Source organism: Anomaloglossus baeobatrachus, chromosome 3 (genome assembly GCF_048569485.1).
Source record: "Anomaloglossus baeobatrachus isolate aAnoBae1 chromosome 3, aAnoBae1.hap1, whole genome shotgun sequence".
Lineage (NCBI taxonomy): Eukaryota > Metazoa > Chordata > Amphibia > Anura > Aromobatidae > Anomaloglossus > Anomaloglossus baeobatrachus.
In genome coordinates, this window is record NC_134355.1 from 478,619,045 (window position 1) to 478,639,834 (window position 20,790).

At 43.3% G+C, this 20,790-nt stretch overlaps 1 protein-coding gene and 1 pseudogene across 1 annotated transcript in view; one reads left to right on the top strand and one right to left on the bottom strand.

Annotated features, from left to right (window-relative positions):
- The window catches only part of NAALADL2 (N-acetylated alpha-linked acidic dipeptidase like 2), a 937,508-nt gene that overhangs the window by 757,279 nt on the left and 159,439 nt on the right, over positions 1-20,790 (bottom strand). The window contains exons 3-4 of the mRNA XM_075341533.1: positions 13,615-13,876; positions 2,625-2,750 (exon numbers count right to left, since the gene is read on the bottom strand). Coding sequence (XP_075197648.1) covers positions 2,625-2,750; positions 13,615-13,876 — 388 coding nt within the window. The remainder of the gene's footprint in view (positions 1-2,624; positions 2,751-13,614; positions 13,877-20,790) is intronic.
- LOC142297920 (U6 spliceosomal RNA) lies at positions 5,113-5,226 on the top strand (annotated as a pseudogene).

Consider the following 20,790-nt stretch of genomic DNA (forward strand, 5'->3'; position numbering starts at 1 on the left):
CCAGAGTCAGCCTGTTTAGGGGCTTGGCTCGTCTGCAACCAGGAGGAGCCCGTCCGTATATAGGGCCTTGGCTCGCCTGCGACCAGAGAGCATGCCTGTTTATGGGGCCTGGCTCTCCACCACCAAGAGGGTACCTGGTCAGCACCAACTGTGGAGGCCGCCTCTGCATCCTGCCAGAAGAGGCTGAAGGCGCGGATCCACCAGGCCAGGTATACCCTGAAACCACCAGCCCATGTAAGCCGCCTCTACATCCTGCCAGAAGTGGCTGAAGTCGCGGCCAACGTGAGAGGGTTTTGGGTGGGTTAACGGACTTGTGGGTGGAGGGTGGTGATGTATGGTACCTGGTGCTTTTAAAAATGTTTTACATGTTTTAATGTTTTATGCATTTTTAAAATGTTGTCTTGCAGCCCGAGGACGTGCTGGTGATAACTAAGGGGGAATGTGGCGCCCCTGACCTAGTCAGGCACCACTGAGTACTGCACCCATGCTGGGGACAGTACAATACAGGTAATCCAGAAGGCTGACCGGGGTGTGGAACACAGGCGCATAGTAATCAGCTCTCACACATGTACCCATGAGAGGACCCCTGGGGATCCCAGGAGGGGGAAAAGCCTTGACCTTCACTGGAATAGTGGAGGGGGCCAAAAGCCTCCATCTCCTCTCAAGGGGTGTGGTAAGAGAATCTGGTTGCTAGGTGGCGTAGGCAAGAACAGGAGAGGAGGGGCAGTGAGTCAGTTAGAGCAGAACTCCATAGGGCTCAGTGAGGAGCAGACCTGTGGGGCTGTTGCTGTCTAACAGCGCCCGCGCAGTGGCTACTGACGGGGGAGAACGGTCAACTAGGAGTGCTACCCGAAATCCATCTTCAGCTAGAGAGAGAGCAACGGAGTGGGAAGTAAGGAGACTGCTAGAGAGTACCAGGCCCAAACGGGCGGCAGATCCCGAAGCGGAGATAGATTCAGCTTTCTTTTGCTAAACCTGCCGGTGTGGGGCTCTCAAAGCCCACGCCACAACACCACAAAAAGCCGCAGCCACGTAGCCACAGTTAGGGCCCATAGCTCACAGGAGGCAAGAAGCTGGAGTGATCTGGCCCAGGCAACAAGCACACGGCAAACGAAGGGGAGTGAGGCTTCAGCAACTTCCCTGGGTGACCCCCATAGGGACTAAAAGTCGGGGTCACCCCAAACCACCAAGGGCTAAGGAAGGCGAGTTAGTAGTCACCCTCACAAGTCAGCCTGAAGGACACCTGGTTCCCGCCTGGTTCATCCCAGCTACGCCCGGGTTACTCACCCTGCCACCTGAAGTGAGTAAAAACCCTGAAAGACATTCTGCCTGTGTGGAGTTATTCTGCGCCTTGTGGTACTACGCACCTACATCGGGCCCTGGGGCTTGCCTCACTCTCAGGAGGCTAGTCCAACTAACTGCACATACCATCAGCCCCAGGCGACCCTCAACCTGCAGTGGCGGTCCCTACTGGCCGCAATACTGAGAGTGGCGTCACGACAAGAAGAAGATCTCCTACCTGTGACAAGATCCAGCTGAGTGGAGTCCCTGAAGGTAATGCACCGACACAACACCTGTGGGGCTTCACACCAACTCCGGATGCCATTTTCCTTAAGTCAGCTGCTGGGAGCTCAATGGGCCAGAGGCGGCGTGTGTACAGCTAAGATCTTGAGCTGAGAGCTCCATCTGCACACACGCCAACTCCAGGCGCTATTGTTTGAAACCCTCACTCCCGCTGTTCCAGCACAGCCGCTGCCAACCCAGCCCAGCTGCCAAAACTGCAGCAGCACCCTTACCAGCTAAGCCGCTGCAGCCCCAGCACCAGCACAGCCGCCGCAGCCCCGTTACTAGCACAGCTGCCGCAGTATTGTCCCTGCCTCCTAATACCACTCTCCACCAACCCCCGGTAAGCTACATTTGGATTATAAGACACATCTTTCACTTTCCTCTCAAATTTTTGGGAGGAAAAGTGAATCTTATAATCTGAAAAATACAGTTTATGCTAAGTATATTTAATGATTAAGAATCTATCCTGGTGATCTGATAGATATGCAGGAGCATTATTGAGATCAGTAACAGTAAAACTTTTAGAACTGTGTCATGTAACATGTCTATTACTGATGATTACATGGTCAAAGCAAAGGAAAGATGATATAATCTTTAATTAATTGGTGTACTTTTTCTGGATTGTTTAAGATCTTATTTAACTTGCACCCATACTCCCCATTCAATCACCTAATCATAGACACTGATAATCACCTTGGTTTGCTCATCAGGGTTTTAGGGGGCACTCCTTCCATACTCATAATGGTCCAAAATGAACACTTTTTAAGACATCATTGTAGTTAAACAGTTGTTTATCTTATTTTTAAGTAAAGATTGGTAAAACTAACATTGGAGTAATGAGCTACACAATGGATCTGTGCAATAACAATTCTTAACATATTCTGATGTAAATAGATCCTACTGACTTATAATGATTTATCAGTTTTTTCATATTTTTTTTCAGGAAAAAAATCTAGCAATGTTTTCAGACAGCAGCAGAAACCTAATAATATAAGCCCAAACATGTGTGCTAAAATAAATATATTTGTGGTGTGCATGAACATGTTCTTTTTACTAACCTTGTATAATAATGGCAAATATCCAAGTTTTAGTAATGCAATAGATGTTTTTTTTGAGATTTGCCTTTCCTGTGTTACTCTCTGAAGATCTTCTACCGTTCCATATTGAACATCTATTATTTCACCCTGAAGAGAGAAAAGAAAAGTAAAATTGTGTAGTGATATGATAGATTTGTAATAGATAAGTTTTGAACATTGTAAGTTCAGGCAAAAGTAATCCATGTAGATGAATTGACTTTTTTATATTAATTTTTAAGCAGTCATTATGCTGCATTAGAACTTGAGCATTTTTTATCAGAATAATTGCATCTTATTGCAGCTTATTAAATACCGTAATGACTGAAGTTAAAGGGAACTTGTCAGGTCCAATATGCACCCAGAACCACGAGCAATTCTGGGTACATATTGCTAATCCTAGCCTATCAGTCTCTGTATATGTTGCAAGCGGGGGCCGCTGCTGTGGCTGCTCAGATCCGGGATCGCTGCTGCGGCTCGAGTGGTGACCGGACCCGGGCTCGCACGGCCGTCTGTCCTCACAACCGTCGGAAAGGGATATTTACAAGGGGTTGATGTGTTGGTGACGCCACCCATGAGTTGCGGTGAGGGATGGTGACAAATGCAACCCATCGCTGCCCGGTAATGGGGCGCCTGGGGTTGATGGAGTGGGGCAGCAAGGTGGTATCCCCTCCATGGGTAGGGAAGGTGTAGTCCCGGGGCCCTCTTTGGTACACGGGAGTAATGGCTGCTGGAGGTGGCGTGTCGGGTTGGACCGGGGATCAGTCTCAGAATTGTAGGCTACTTACAGTGTATAAAAGGTACCAAAAAATAAACCTGTTTGGTGGCAACTGTCTGCCCTTTTCTTGTTTATGCACAGGTAGTGAAAATCGACAAAGGCGTTGCATTTTGAGGGGCACTGCAGCCAAATTTGAGCTGCTGCCACCTGACTGCTGGTCCCCTATGCTATGTTTTAAGTGGTCCCCCCCCCCGTTGGAAAGACACTATCCAGCTGCCCCCGCCTCCTGTGGTATGACTGGCTCTGGCCCTGCCTTCTGGATATGTCACCGCGCTGCCTAGCTTCCGGTCTCTGTTCCAGGACCCGGACCTGTTTGGGCAGCCGGTGGCGTGTACCCGCTCCAGGAGGCGGTAAGAGGGTTATCAGCAGGGAGGAAAGCGTTCTGCTCATGGCGCTTTAGCTGTGAGCGGCTCCCTCCCTGCTGAGGCACAAGTGACATGTGCCGGCGAGCGGCGTTCTACGGGAACTACCCGCCCGCCGGTCCGCTTGTGCTTGCCGTCCGTCACAAGTATCCAGCCCGCCCGCCCACCATCAGCAGGGAGGGAAGCGTCCTGCTCACAACGCGGGTAGTTGTGAGCGGCTCCCTTCCTGCTAAGGCTCAAGCTGTGTGTGCCGGCGAGCGGCGTTCTGGGAACTACCCGCCGGTCAGCTTGAACCGCCGCTAGATTTGAAAAAGAGCGCAAAGCGCTATTTGGCTATGGCGCCGCCCACCCTTAGTTTTACAACCCCATGCCCCTGCCCCCTCCGCCGCTCTGTCACCGCCGCTTTGTTTCCACCAGCACAGGGGGCTTGCGGGGGCGGGCTGCGGGTCGGTGCAGCCTCTGATGCAGTGCAGCTTGGAGGCGCTGCAGCGGTGAATGTGCTGACCGGCAGGGGTCAGCGGGACCCCCACATCCCCCATTGGCATCCAAAAAATAAATAAATAATAAAAAACGCCGCGTTATCCCCCAGAACGCTAAGGGTGCTAGTCATGAAGGAGCCAGGGGCCACCTGGGTTTCCTGGCGAGTGGGGGTCTCACGTCAACGGGGGAAGGGGGGAAGGACATGTACATTGGCAATATTGCAATGAGAAATTGCCAGCAGGTGGATGGGCTCCACCTGCTGATACCTCACCTCCTTCCCTGGTTAGCATGCCAGTGATTTTCACCCCTTTTAGGGGTCGACATGACGCTTCAGGATGTACAATCCCCCTTCTTCCCTCCCCCCCCTCTAACAACCATCCCCCTCTAGGCCAAACCCTTCCCATTTGACACTTTACAATGGGGAATGTTAACAGCCTCCCCCGTTGTCACACATGGGCTTCAGCATGTTATGGCGGCGGCGGGTGGCGGTGCCTACGTTCGCGTGGTGCTGGTATGTACTGGGACCTCGGCCACGGTAGCAGTCCATGACGCGGGTAGCCGTCGTGACCGGAGTCGGTCAGCTTCCCCCTGACTCCCCCAACCATACCCCCCCTGTTTTTTCTTAAGACTAAGCTCCGGTGAGGTCCTGTGGGGGGACGAAGAACACCTGAGTGTGCATTGGTCCGGAAAGTGGAGTTGCGGTCGGCATCTGGCAAGCACATTCAGAGCCGGGTCTGCCATTACATGCGTCACCTGGTGAGTACCCTGATGGGAAGTGGGGGGCTTAGCCTCACATGCTGTCACTAAGTTACTTATCACAAACGCTGTTGTTAGCACTGAGGAAATCGCCTGTGTGCTAGTTTCGGCAGCACATATGCTCAAATGCACAGCTACACACAAGATGATTAGCATGGCCCCTGCGCAGGCCAAGGGTGACATGGCAATTTGTGAACCATTCAACATTTTAACCCCTCCTTTTTGTTAAAAGCCGTTAGTATCTGTCACCCCTACCTCTTGTGGTCAGCATTCCACAGCCTGACTGCTCTAACTGTAAAGAAACCTTCCCTATTTCAGACGATTAAGTCTGGTGACAGTTCTTTATATTGATCACACATGTTTTTAATTCAAATGAGACCCCCTATGAGTTGGTGACAATTCGTTGGGTTCACGGGATCTAACCCCCCTCTTTTTATATACCCTAATTAAGTCTGTAAATGAAAGTAGGGATCTAGATTGGGCATGGGTAATTTCATCGAAATGTCAGAAGTGTATTTTGGTACAATTGCAGTGATTGATTGTTTTCCTAAAATTGCTTCTCTTTTTAGAGAAGTAATTTTTGTCCTTTTACTTGATTTTCTTTCTGTGGTCAAGTACGTATGGGTTTTATGGTTTTCCTCAACGTAAAAAAAAAAAAAAAAAAAAAAAAAAGGCGTGATGGAAGAATCGGCAATTTTATTCATTTGCATAATAAGTATGGCCACTAATATTTTCTGAACAATTATGTCCACATAAATATTCGCCAGAAAGTACAAACTCACTTTTAGTTTTGTACACATGTGCAAACAACTGACAAAGCTATCCGATGTTTGATCAGACAGCAACCCTCCCCCCCAATATTATTCTATAGAGGGTGCCGACTAGCTCTATTACTTGATGCACTTAGAGGGCTAAAATAAAGCAACCTGACCTCACCATTTTCCAGGCAAATAGAAATTCGAAAGCATTGCTATTTGCCATTTGGCAGCGGTTGAAGAGTGCTTGGAACCTGCTAACACCTTTTTGAAAAGGCTCCAAAGCTGTTAGTAGAGACAGAGAAGGCATCAACAATGTTGTTCCCTTTCTTTCTATTTTGAAAAGCCCTCATAATGACACAAAAAAAAAAAAAGCTAATAGTTTTTATCTGCTATCACCCATCATATGGAGGTTGGTTATCTTTCGGCCCCGGGGATCTACAGGTACGAACCTCAATTTTGGGGGTAAGGTCACGTTCATTGAGGCATTTTCCAAGGCGCCTTTCCCAGCTGCCCAGTGCATGACTAAGCGGGAGTGTCGCGTTACCCGGATTTGGTCTACGGGTTCAACCCCCGGAGTGGAAAGGTTAAACTTCAATTTTCTGCTACATGGGATCAGGGACCTGAAGAGGAGTACCTGAGGGTGTAGCCGAATTTCTCGTTAAGCATCAGCTGCTAAACTTGTTTTAAGAGCAGGAACGGACAAATTGGTGTGTGGTGTTTTTACAGCGGCAGTTCCAGCTGTTCGCAGGGTTGTTTCCGATACAACTGAGAGGGTCAGTAAGCTCGGCCTAGCGGCCATGCTTTGAGTAACCTACCCCCTGGCCGTGATTTTACCACAATTAGGTGGCAGTTGGAATTGGGGGTGGGGGAAGACCCCATATTAGTGTCATGGCCGGTTATTGTATCAAGCCTAGGGGAAAAAACCATATAACCACCTGTCTACAACTTCCCCCAACAGTAAGCGGGTTGATTAGGTTCGGTTGTTAGAAAGCACATCAGGCAATGTTAGGTCAAAGGCAGAACAGGTACACAGTTGCCGTGATGGCATAGCATTTCCAATCCCAGGTATTTTTGGTAACTCCATCCGCCGACATAATCAAGGCTTTGATTTCTTAAGTCGTAGTGGGATGTCCCAGTGCAGGGAGGCCAATAACCCGGCCTCTCTATACAACACTGAAATAACGAACTTATGGTAAGGTATGTGGTAGTGATTCCCCACCAGGTGAGGTGAAGAGTATGATGATTTTCCAGCGATTCCGCAGTAACATACACCCTGCAGCATGTTGGGATTCTACATCACCAACGGACACCGTTGTTTCCTGTTGCGAGCAAGCAGTTACAGGATTTGCCTTGCCATTTTTATTTTAAAATTGCGGAACCGTAGTGACATGACCAATGCCTGTTGGGAGCCATGTTTTTGAAGGGTTAGAGGACTACCGGAAAGTGAGTAGATGCCAGGAGGCCTATTAATTCCTGGCTGTTTTGCGACCAAAGAAAAGGGATCATGCAGGGGTGGTATGCTCATTGGAAACTTACTCTTATAGCATAGTTACTTAGGTTGAAGAAACCCCTAGGTTCACCCAGTCAGCCTTTTACTCTTCTCGCAGTTTCGGGACCTTTTCTTCCCCCACTCCTGGCGGGTATGCCCAAGGGTGTTAGTGATGGCCCCTAGACGAGCAGGGGCGTCGGGGTAATAAAAAAAAAAAAAAAATTTAACCACAAAGATTTTTCTTTTTTCATATTTAGCGGACAGTTTTTGGCAGTAATTCAGTGGTGGCGGTTTATTTTAGGTTCACCAGCCGCAGAACCTGGGTTAGACCCCTGCCTGAACCAGTTCTCTCCCGAGGCTTCGGGGGCAAGTAGGCATCAGCGCGGTTTCAATGGGCTGGGGGTTGTCAATGCAAATGCAGTTTTGAGGGACGTAGACCGAGTTTGTTTTAACAACCGTCCATTAGTAGATACGCAAGGGGCTACTGATTGACGTATGAGCTGGCGTAACATTACATATGTTCTAGATTGGTATGTTTTATTATTAACAATAACAATAATAATAATAAAAAACATGTACGGGGGGTTTTGCTTTAACCACCCCAGGGAGAAGTGTCTGCTGGTTATGAGGATTTTGCTGGTTACGAGAATTTGCCTTTCTGACAATGTTTTTCTTTTCAGATGTGAGTCGGCTTAGTGTTCGTGTCGTAGGTCATGCCTATGTTTTTCGGGCAGCGTGGAAAGCTCATCCTCGCCCTGACAGTCGGTCCTTTGTTTCATTGCCCTGGACGGTAATTGGAGAAGTTTCCGGGGGCTGGCCTAGCTGAGGGCGCTACCTAAGGTGTTCAGGATTTGTGGGACGCCCTCCTCAGCTGACTTGGTGACCCAAGTAGGAGTCAAAGATCTGGTTTCCTGCCATCTAGCAGCGCTCCGCCCCGTACCCTCAGTTGGCAGAGATGGTCTATTTACCCTGTTCTTTTCCGAATTTACGATGGTCCAGGCTGAGGCGATTTTCAGCTCATATGTGAACATATCTGAGGAAGGATGTGTTAGGGAGCAGTCCTGGTGCACGGGCAACCAGCGCCTACCTAAGTTGATCCAGTATATATAAAAAAAAAAAAAAAAAATCGTTGGGGTGGCACCGCCAGCTGGAAGGAAATAACCTGGCTTTCCTTATGTGGAAGCGGATATATATTAAATGATGCTGTTTCGGACATGTTGGTAGTGGTAATGTGCGAGGAGTTGGCTCAGGTACTGTGGTTTTTGGGGGGGGTCGCAGCTTGCTAGCGCTGTGCTGCTCCTTGGCGGAAGGGGTAGGAAAAGTGGTGGTGAAATACCCGCACCGGACGGCCGGTGGCGGAAAATTTCCCTAAATCCCGTGGTGTTGGCTGGTAATGCCTAATTTAAAAGCTGCGACCAAATATTTATGCCAAAGGAAAAGATGAGAGTGTTTTTCCCCATGCCTCTCCAAAAATTGAATAAGTGAAATAAAGCAATTTAACTCATAAAGAACGGTTTGGTGTCTTTCTAGGGGGGGAAAAAGCGGTGTTTGGGTCCAGGCAGTCTGAGGGGCACTGCAGCCAAATTTGAGCTGCTGCCACCTTACTGTTGGCCCCCTATGCTATGTTTTAAGTGGTCCCCCCCCCGTTGGAAAGACACTATCCAGCTGCCCCCGCCTCCTGTGGTATGACTTGCTCTGGCCCCGCCTTCCGGATATGTCACCGCGCTGCCCAGCTTCCGGTCTCTGTTCCAGGACCCGGACCTGTTTCCCGCCCTCCCTCCCCCTGGTGTATACGAGTTTTGTTGTGTTTCTCTGGTTTAAGTCGCAGCAGCGGAAGGGGTAGGAAAAGTGGTGGTGAAATACCCGCATCGGACGGCCGGTGGCGGAAAATTTCCCTAAACCCCGTGGTGTTGGCTGGTAATGCCTAATTTAAAAGCTGCAACCAAATATGTATGCCAAAGGAAAAGATGAGAGTGTTTTTCCCCATGCCTCTCCAAAAATTGAATAAGTGAAATAAAGCAATTTAACTCATAAAGAACGGTTTGATGTCTTTCTAGGGGGGGAAAAAGCGGAGTTTGGGTCCAGGCAGTCTGAGGGGCACTGCAGCCAAATTTGAGCTGCTGCCACCTGACTGCTGGCCCCCTATGCTATGTTTTAAGTGGTTCCCCCCCCCCGTTGGAAAGACACTATCCAGCTGCCCCCGCCTCCTGTGGTATGACTGGCTCTGGCCCCGCCTTCCGGATATGTCACCGCGCTGCCCAGCTTCCGGTCTCTGTTCCAGGACCCGGACCTGTTTCCCGCCCTTTCTCCCCCTGGTGTATACGAGTTTTGTTGTGTTTCTCTGTTTTAAGTCGCAGCAGCGGAAGGGGTAGGAAAAGTGGTGGTGAAATACCCGCACCGTACGGCCGGTGGCGGAAAGTTTCCCTAAACCCCGTGGTGTTGGCTGGTAATGCCTAATTTAAAAGCTGCGACCAAATATTTATGCCAAAGGAAAAGATGAGAGTGTTTTTCCCCATTCCTCTCCAAAAATTGAATAAGTAAAATAAAGCAATTTAACTCATAAAGAACGGTTTGGTGTCTTTCTAGGGGGGGAAAAAGCGGTGTTTGGGTCCAGGCAGTCTTATATCACTGGCTGCAAAATTATCTGTTTAGGAATTATCAGGCACTTAGCACTTTTCTAAATAAAGAACTCTGTTTTAGACCTGGTAGTTTGGATGCTGAATAAAGTTTGTTAAAATTCTGCAGAACAGCCAATCAACAAGTTTTTTGACAGTAGGCACTTCCTCAGCCATCACAACCGTGTCACCGTGTCGCCATGTGACCTGGCCTGTATAACCGCCGGATCACAGACGGCACCACCATTATGCTCTTACTAGCATCGGGGCTAGATGAAGCTTGAGTGATAGACGGTGTTAGACTACTCCTCTCTCAGCATACTCTCTATAGTGGCACTCTGCAAACAGGCTCTGCGGAGGTACTCTTCAAACATTTTCTGTGGGGGTACTCTGAAGACAATTTCTGTGGGAATACTTTGCACCAAGCTCTGTGGGAGCACTCTGAAACCAAGCTCTATGAAGGCACTCTGAAATCAGGCTCTGTGGGGGGGACTGTGAACTATGTTCTGTCTGGCTACACTGAAAACAGGCTCTGTGGGTGTAATGTGCACCGGGCTCTGTGTGGGTACTCTAAAAACAGGCATTGTGTGGGCACTCTAAAAACGGGCTCTGATGGGGTTCTCTGCATCAGGAGCTCTAGGGTGTACTCTGAAAGCAGTCTTTGTGGGGGCACTCTGAAAACAGGATCTTTGGGGGCACTCCAAAAACAGGCTCTGTGGGGACACATTGAGAACAAGCTCTGGGGGGGCCCTCTGCACTAGACTCTGTAAGGGTACTCTGAAAATAGGCTCTTTTTGGGTACTCTGAAAACAAGCTCTGTGGGAGCACTCAGAAAACAAGCTCTATGAGGATACTTTGCAAACAGGTAGTGTAGCAATCTGTTGGGTATTCTCTGTATACAAACCATCCAATATGCTGCACTTTTTTGAGGTGTAAACAATGATGAGAGCATAAAATAGGGGATGTGCATATGGATGTGGTGCTGCCGGCTGCCAATTTTTTTATATTTTGCCGCTTTTTTTTTATAGAAAATATAATTGTTATTGCATTTCTACATTTTAATAGCTATAGCTTTTTATTTTCCAGTGAAAGAAGCTGAGTGGTGGCTTATTTTTTGTGGTACAAGATGAGGTTTGTAGTGATACCATTGATATTTACAAGCAACTTTTTGATTGTTTTTTCCCCTTTTTCAGCATTATGCCAAAAAAGCATCATTTTTTGCAAGTATTTTTTACAGTGTTCACTGAAGGGATTAATTAGTGTGATTTTATTTTTTAAAGCAGGTGGTTCTAAATGCAGTCTTAACAAATATGTGTTGTTTTGTTTGTTTTTATTTTGACTTAATCATAAAAATGTTTAAGTAAAAAAATATCTATTTTTGTGTTTTTTTTTTTAAAAAAATTCAAACTTTTTTTATTACTTTTTTACCTAGTCCCAGATCACTGATCTAAAGGCCACGTCTCGCGACATCGCTGCTGAGTTACGGTTTTTGTGACGCAACAGCAATCTTCCTAGCGATGTCGCTGTGTGTGAAATCCAGCAATGACCTGTCCCCTGCTGTGAGGTCGCCGGTCGTTGCTGAATATCCTGGACCATTTTCTTCAAAGACGATGTCCTGCTGGGCAGGACACATCGCTGTGTTTGACACTGTGTGACAGGGTCCCAATGTCCCAAGGTTGCACACATTTTTTTCTGTACGCTACTTCATAAGGGTAAATCCTCATTGCCCGTAAGATTCTTTTCCCTGAGGAAGGAGGCAGATGAGTCTCCAAAACGCGTTGGAATGACCTAAATAAAAGAACAAATTGTTATATTCATGCTCGTGGTCTCTTAGCGCGGCAAAAAAAAAAAACGTTTTTCCCCAGTTTTTTCACGCTCACGAGGGTCCCAATGTCAGCAGAGATTGTTATACAGGTCGCTACTGCGACCTTTATCGTTGCTGAGTTTTTGGTAAGGTCTGGCTGTGTGACATCTCACCAGCGACCTCCCAGTGACTTACCAGCGATCCTTATCAGGTCACATCGTTTTCGGGATCGCTGGTAAGACGCTAAATATAACGCGGGCTTAATACTCTGAAATGCTTTTACATTGCAGGACATTGGTTCAGTGACTCATACACAGGCAGGATGCATATAAGGTTTTGCTTAAAGCTGGATCTTTCATGCCTCCATACCAGGGTGACCCCACTGACATTATTTGGGTAGTCACCATGGAGAGCATTGGCACAACATGTTCGCAATTCTGTTTTACATATAGAAGCAGAGCAGAAGTCTCCTCCCCTTGTTATGCCGATTTATACCATGTCACTATTGACAGTGGCATCAGAGGTGTTAAGTACAGTACAGCCGGGTATCTGCTATGACACATAGCTTACTCCCCTTGATGATTTCCCTGGATCTACTTGTGAGCTGGCTGTAGGGCTGTACATATATGGCATTTTTTGGGGGAACACACTTCATACTGTGAAGTACATGTACTGCAAATGTTGCTCGTTCATGTCAATTCCACCTCAAAAACATCTCTAGAATTCGACGTTTTCTTACCGCTGACTCTGCAAAAACTCTTACTGTCGCTCTCATTTATTCTCGCCTGGATTATTGTAATTCTTTACTAATTGGTCTCCCTTTTACTAAACTCTCACCTCACCAATCCATTCTGAATGCCGCAGCCAGGATCATTTTCCTCTGCAACTGCTTCACTGATACTTCTGCTCTTTGCCAGTCATTGCACTGGTTGCCTATCCGCTACAGAATCCAACATAAACTTATCACTCTCACCCACAAAGCTCTCCATGGTTCTGCACCGCCCTACATCACCTCCCTCATCTCTGTCTATCACCCCACCCATGCCCTCTGCTCTGCTAATGACCTAAGACTGACATCCTCAACAATTCGAACCTCCCACTCCCGTCTTCAAGATTTCCCACGAGCTGTGCCTATGCTCTGGAACACACTACCAAGAATTATCCACTTAATTCACAACCTTCACACCTTTAAGCGGGCCCTAAAAACGCATTTCTTTAGACTAGCCTATCATCTTACCATCTTGATCTAGTCTAGTCCCTTTGTGTCATTCATAAAATTTACTTCCAATTCTTGTCCCCTGTATCTTCTGATTCCATTCCTCTCTATGTACTTTTTTACACTGTGTAACTGTATAAATTCTGGCTGGCGACTGGTCCTCGCAGCTGGTTTTGCATCCCCTACTAAATCGATGGCTGGACCATATGTGACAAGCTTTTCTCTCCCCCTCGCCCCCTCCACCATTCACCCTTTGTGCCTCCCCTATTCCTTCATAGACTGTAAGCTTACGAGCAGGGCCCTCACTCCTCTTGGTATCTGAATTTTGCTATTTGTATTGTCTCATATTGTCTGTACATGTCCCCTCTAAATTGTAAAGCGCTGTGGAATATGTTGGCGCTATAGAAATAAAAAATATTATTATTAATTTTGTGAAGATAGGAATCCACTCACATTACATTACATGCACATATACACAGACGTATTGATAAAAAAATCTTCATTGGTATTCTTTAAGATCATGACTTCTCTAACCACATTATTCACTTTTAAAATAAACTGAGGTGTAGATTTGTTTTACCAGTTCTTGAATACACAGTAAGTATTTGTTATTTTTACATTTGCTGTTAAAAACAAAAACAATTCTTTCCATGCCATAAAACCCAAAAATATATACATACATTATATTTAAATGACAGTGATAAATAGCAATATTACCTCCATAGCTCCAATGGCAGAATAGGCAGCATACATGTACAGAAATTCCTGACTTTTGGTCTCTTCATCACACTGCTGTCCACCTGCATAATAGCATTGTCCATTGTTCAGAGTGATAGTATTTGGAGAAGAGCCTGGTAGGTCAAGTAAGACTGAATAATTTACTAACTGAACTTCTTTTAAGCCTATTGAAGTCCATAGATGTGCAATATTTTTTGCAGGGTTTGAGTTTGTTTTATTGACAGAAGTCTGTGTGAAATATCTGGAAAGCAAGAAGGGATTTTACATTAGATCTGCAGTGTATTTAAAAATGTATGATAGACCTTTCTTCTTCCTTGGTCTATATAGGAAGAAAGGCAGACCTTTCTTATTTTGTGTTTTCTGTCTACTGACAGACTTTTAAATAACAAGTAAAGAATCTGAGATCAGATTCAATGCACAGAAAGAATAAAGACCCCCATGAATAATGTAGTATCCAGCCACCTAATTTAAGTAATTTTTCCCATTGATTTACAAAAAGAACATACATAGTTACTCACACACACAATTGTATAGCTGTAATCCTAATTTTTTGTAGACCGATAGAGAATATACTTTAAATACACATTCATACACCCAAACACATGTACTCACTACATATACTACTTACAAAAAGTAGAGATATGTGGCTTTCGGGTGAAATTTGAGGATGATCATAACATACACTCTTACATTTTCAGGTGAACTTAATGTGACCTTCTCAAAAGTTTTGAATGCACATGTCCAACTGTTCAATGTTTCAATACTTTTTGAACAACATGCAGTTATCTAACATGGAGCTTAATGGACAAAATCACAACAGGTGTTTGATCCATGAGTAGCCCCATTACATGGGTTTTGTCTGTTAATGCAGCTTAGTTGAAGTGAATAAGAAAAAAACTTCAATACCAAAAAGATCTCGGGAACTGGTAGGTAGCTGCTCTCAGAAGAAAATAGCCATACTTTTTAATTCCATATATAGAAAAATTAGCACCAAGCACTCCAATTAATGTGAAAAAAAGAATAAATTTTATTACAACTTCAAACAGTTCAACATTTCGGTCCCTGCTTTGACCTTCTTCAAGAACCTATCTATAATTGAGAGGCGAATGAGAAAAGTTCAAGTGTGAATGAGAAACCAGGTAGGAAGTAGACCTGTTATAAGAATGAACTTCTACTCAAAACCACCTATAGCAAACCCTGTGTGAATCCACGGCTGTGGAAAAGGTTTGGGTGAGAGTTCACATGAAGCGACTACTATGTAGATTATTGGTCAAAAATGGTGCAGATTGTTCAATACTTGTTACAACACAATTTGTGTGGAGTCCATCGCTATTGAATATAAAAATAAAAATGTAGGTAGTTTGGTGTCTACACCAGAAAGGGCAGAAAAGAAGTATGCGGTATCTACCACTTGTAATAAAAGTATGGTAATCTGGCTGACGTCACCGAAGGGGCAAGAGGAAAACATGCGCTATCCACCGCTTGTTGAGGGTATGGTGACTAAGGTTGCCACTACCAGAGAGAGAAAAGAATCATGTGGAATACACTGATAGTGGAAAGTGCCATGACTTGGAGCCTACCTGACCACCCACACCCTTATAGAAGTGTATACTTTTTAATTAAGCATGACACATATAAGCCCAATTAAAGCAACATAAAAATAGTCATAAGTATCAGGTGACAACAAATCAAATTACATGTATTTATGGCATCATATGGACCTACTATGAACACAGAATTTAACCAATATTATACATGTGGAAATATAGTGACTCTATGTAGATCTACAGTACATAGCTATATAAAGTTTATCACAGTAGTTATATTTAGAGACAGGTAATACATCCATGTAATAGTTTACATTAATTAGCATGAAAACTACAAGGGTAAGTGGAGTTAAATAATTTCTCTACTTGGATCAGTTTGACGTAGTTCATTAGATGTGACATTATTCTGGAGGATCTATTCTTTAGGAAGTATTAGGCTGGCATATACGCAACTTCAGAAGAGTTAAATGAACAATGTATTTAAGGCGATTGAGCTTTGGTAAATGATTTAAACATGATATTAAATCATTTGAGCAACATGAGAAGCCACAAAAGAACATAATTTTTTAACTTCAGCCTTCCATATTGCGAATGAGCAGTAAAACATATTGGCCTAGATTCATCAACTGATACCGAGGGAGAAATAGTCCACCGCTCTGCATAATAAATCAGCTTCCCAGAATAGTTATAACTTATTTTAGACACTGATAAATCAACACAAGAAAATACAAAAATAGGACAGGTGTACAAAGCCTTTTTCCTGGCATTTTACTATTAATCAATAGCTTAAAATGTAGTGAATTTACATGTTGGTAGGGCAATGGCAAGCTGGTTTCTGAACATCACAATTACCATGCATATCAGGTGCCCAATGGAATGACAAATTAAAAAGGTTTTATTTTTGCTCTATATGAGCAAACAAAGAACTGTATATTTAAAGTGAATATCTACAGTATTTAATTACAGTATATTTCTTTAACAAGATTTCTATTTATAAAAGAAAATTAATATTTTGTTGTGTTTGAATTCTGTATTCATACTTTTATTTTCAAAAAGCTTCTTTTGAGGTTACCATATTGAAAACATAGCATTCTTCCAAAACTGTATGTATTCTTTGTATAGTGTTGAATAGTGTTCCCCCTTGGTCCCCACAAAGCTTCTCATGAGCCAGATGAGACACCCCATACTTTGCACTGACGAGGGGCAAGCACCCCGAAACACTGTGTCTGCAAATTGGGATTCTGATCTGGCATATATATCCTAGTTATATGTAAAGGATTGTTAAAAATCCACATTTAACTTTTAGGATCGCTACTTCAAATAGGTGGCGCTGCGCTAGAGTTTGTCTCCTGTCCTGGAGAGATAATTTGAATATTTTGCAGAGGGGCATGGCAGCTATAAGTCCCCTTCCTTCACTGGCATCCAGACTGACTTGCAAAGTCTCCATAAGGAGAATAGTGTTCCCCCATGGTCCCCACAAAGCTTCTCATGAGCCAGATCAGATACCCCATACTTTGCACTGACGAGGGGCAAGCACCCTGAAACACCGTGTCTGCAAATTGGGATTCTGATCTGGCATATATATCCTAGTTATATGTAAAGGACTGTTAAAAATCCACATTTAACTTTTAGGATCGCTACTTCCAATAGGTGGCGCTGCGCTAGAGTTTGTCTCCTATCCTGGAGAGATAATTTGAATACTTTGTATGTGTCCTTTATGGTAGTTGAAATTAATGAGTTACAACTAAAAGAAAAAAATGAATTTAATTTTTCAGTGTTCAAGAACTGAGAGCATTCAGCTCACTCCCCCTACAATAAGGGATTGATCTCTAAATGTAACGTCCTTTATTAGGCTCTGGGATCTCACCAGACTCAGGAGCTTAATATACATATGCAAAAAAAATAATCCTTCTTTTTACATGACTGCTCACTTTACCGACCTCAAACTGGGTTCTCTCGCATCCTCTGATTCCCGCCACTGAAATTGAAATTCCCAGCCTCTCACTCTGAGCCAGGACAATTGGCTCTGATTATGTCTGAGAGGTTTGTACGCAAGGTCGTAAATTCGTGACGTATGCCACAGGCATACACAAGGCTATCCTGAGCCTCATCAGATCACAGATGGACGTTCTGAGGATTTAAGAGTGAGCAGCGGGAATCAGAAGATTCCTGACAGGTAATGGTGAGATTTGGAGGGAACAGAGAAGTGAGCAGTGAGATTAGTATAAGTATTTGTCTTATTTTTTTAAATCTATTTATGGTTCTGTACATGCAAAAGCAAATTCTCAAAACATCCACATTTTGGTCAATATGGACTTTTGTAAAATTCAAGTTGGATTCAGTTCCATACGAATTTATTTTCTAATCTATTTGTTCATGTTCTATGTGTGAAAAACAGAGATATAACACATACTTCAAAAATAAATATCTGAATAAGTACCAAGCAGTACACTTTTTTCCTGTTCTGGACTCCAGTGCCAACATCATTTACACCACTTAAGTTTTGTGAATGGTGATCTTAGGCTTGTGCAAAGTTACTCAGGCAATGAATCCTAATCCATGTAACTCCTGTCACACAGTTCATGTTCTGATGCCTCTTCTAGAGACACTCTAAACTCCGCAGTTGATGATGTGACAGAGGAAAGGTCATTTTTATATATCATGCTCTTCAGCACTTGGCTCTTTGAATTTGCACAAACTACCTTTATGTGGTTGAAAAAATTGTTTAATTGAGATGCATAATATCATAACAAGTTTACAAAGTTAAAAAAATAATTTGCACTGCCCTGGCCCAGATTCCAGTCCGGTCCTCTATGAAAGCAGTCATGAAGTCAACTACGCGCTGGAGGAGCCCAGGATGCCAGGATAGGGATGTAAGCCACAAAAAGGAAAACTAAAGTGAAGGGTTAAATTTTCCTTTCAAAACATAATCTATGACGTTCCCTGAGTCACATGGGGTGTCTGTGCAAAATTTCATGATTGTAAATGCGACGGTGCAGATTCCTTTAGCGAGCACACACACACACACACACACACACACATGCACAAACACTGAGCTTTATATAATAGATTTCTATTACGTAAAGCTGGAACTAGTGAATAACTAGGTGGATTGCTTCCATAATTTTGTGTACAACGTGTGTCTTTGTGTGCGTGTATCTTTGTGTGTGAGTGCATGCACGTGTGTGTGTGTGTGTGTGTGTGCACCCCTTCTTCATTTTAACATGGTCTCTCTGCAACTATGCTCCATGTAATATAATGTGTAAGTAAAATATTAATTGAATAGACACATCTTTTTTATGCTATTTTTCTTTTATTTTTGTAAATAAAAAAAATGTAGAAGCCTTTTCTTCACATTTTACTTCCTTTTTGATCCACTTCTATTTTTGCCTAAAACATTAATATAACTTGCAAGTTAATGAACCTTAATAGTTCAAGATTTTCCGCGAGAGTTTCGTAACAGCAAGAGAAAGTACAGTAGCCAGATTAAGGGGAAAGAGGCACCCAATCAGGGGAAATGAGAGCTGTTTCTCTTTTACAAGAAAATATTACAAGTTTAATCATTAAGTACATGTTCAAGTCAGTAATATTTTTTTCTGTCTTCTAAGTTAGCGTTTATTACATTTCATTCTGCATTCATATATTAATGCATTTCTACCGGTATGGTACACTTAAGACAAAGGATTTATATTTCTGCAATTATGGAGCTCTAATTTGATTCCTAATAGGTAGCACATTGGGTGAAACATTACAGTAAAATCCTGTTAATTCCCAAGTCATATCTCACATTCTACAACAGTTGCAACATGATCTTCTGTAAATTATATTACATTGTAATGCTACAATTTTTATTCTCGAATGATTCTTTACTATGATTTCATTTATATTATTAAATAAGTGTTAAATTGCGAAGCGTTTATTATGCAAGGATTTGTTTCTTCAAGTCATCTACTGCAACATATTAATTCTAGGGATGAGCGAACTCGAACTGTAAAGTTCGGGGTCTGAGCCAAACAACTTGTGTTCGATGCTGAACGTTGAACAGACTTTTGACTGTACGTCCAGTTCCTGTTCAGGTTTGTCACTCGAATAAAGCTTGTTGAAAGGTTGCAAATCAGCCAATCAGCAAGCTTTTAGGCTGTGAGCGCTTTAAAACGCAATTACAGGTGATTAAAACAGCGCATCTGCACAAATATGGTATCATTAAAAACATCAGCTCAAGATGCAAAAAATAAGCTGTCACTGAGCCCCAGATTACAAAAAATAATAATGCTATGGATCTTGAAAAATGGCAACAAAAGTGCCATTCTTTTTTTGGGGACAAATTTCAGAATTTTTTTTCACCACTTAGATAAAAGTATACATTGTTTGGTATCTACGAACTCGTACAAACCTGAGGCATCATATTGACATGTCAGCTTTACTATATAGTTAATATGCTGAATAAAAACATACCCAAAACCATTGTGGAATTTCACTTTTTTCACTTTGTCTTCACATTTGGATTTTTTTCCCATTTTCCAGTACATCATATGGTAAAGCTATTAGTTTCATTGAAAAGTACAACTCGTACCGCAATATTGAAAAAAAATAAAAAAGTTATGGCTCTCGGAAAAGGGAAGGAAAAAACAAAAAGGAAAAACGGAAAATCACCAGGCGTGAAGGGGTTAAAACTTTTAGCTTGAAATGGTCTAAGACCAGATTTGAACCAAGAACTAAATGTTCCTTCACTACAGCAGTTAGTTGACTAATAAAGTCACAGTAATTGGCTAAAATAATATTTTTTTCATCTCAAAATATTTCATATTGGTTAATAGGTGTCTTTAGTACAATTCCACATACTAATTGTGTAAATGGGCAACAGTTTCTAAAAACACACATTTTCCATTATGTATAGATGAGAATAGTTAAAATTGTCTTTCAGCAATCGGAAGTGAATTATGAAAAAATCAAACTCTTTGTAAACAGCACTAGCATTGATTTGCAAAGATTAGAGATGTTGTCCGGGACTTACATGCTGATGACCTATCATTATCATTAGTATGAAATTGGTGACCTTCATAAACCTGACATCCCAGGTTTTGTGGCTACTTCTAAGTGCAGTTTAGTGAGGGTATCGATGACCTGTCCTATTTATAAGTTATCAATATGTCAAACATTTTGTAATGTAAGTTTGCAAAACTGATTGAAAATAAGTGATAGCCCTCCAAAATCCACTTAAAGAGAACCTGTCAGCAAGTTTTTGCTATACAATATGAAGACACCAGGGGATAGGGGCTGAAACAGATTTTAGCAATGTGTTTTTTGTTAAGCTGTGTGCTGCTCGAAAAGTTTTATCGTCAAGATATTAATGTTGCTGTCACTAGCTGCCTCATGTCAAGATGTGCTTGACAAACTCCACCTTGGATAAGCAGCTCATTCTCAAAAGACAATGTACAGGGAGAGTTGTGGTGAGGGAAGGGTTAGCTTTCAAAGCTCTGCAACATCTTAGATCTCTGTCTCACAACTGTTACACCCTGTAATCCAAGTACAAAGCTACAAATAAAAAGCGCAGATAAGGTCTTACCCGGTAATTAAAATGAATTAATCGATAAGAAGAATTCACCTA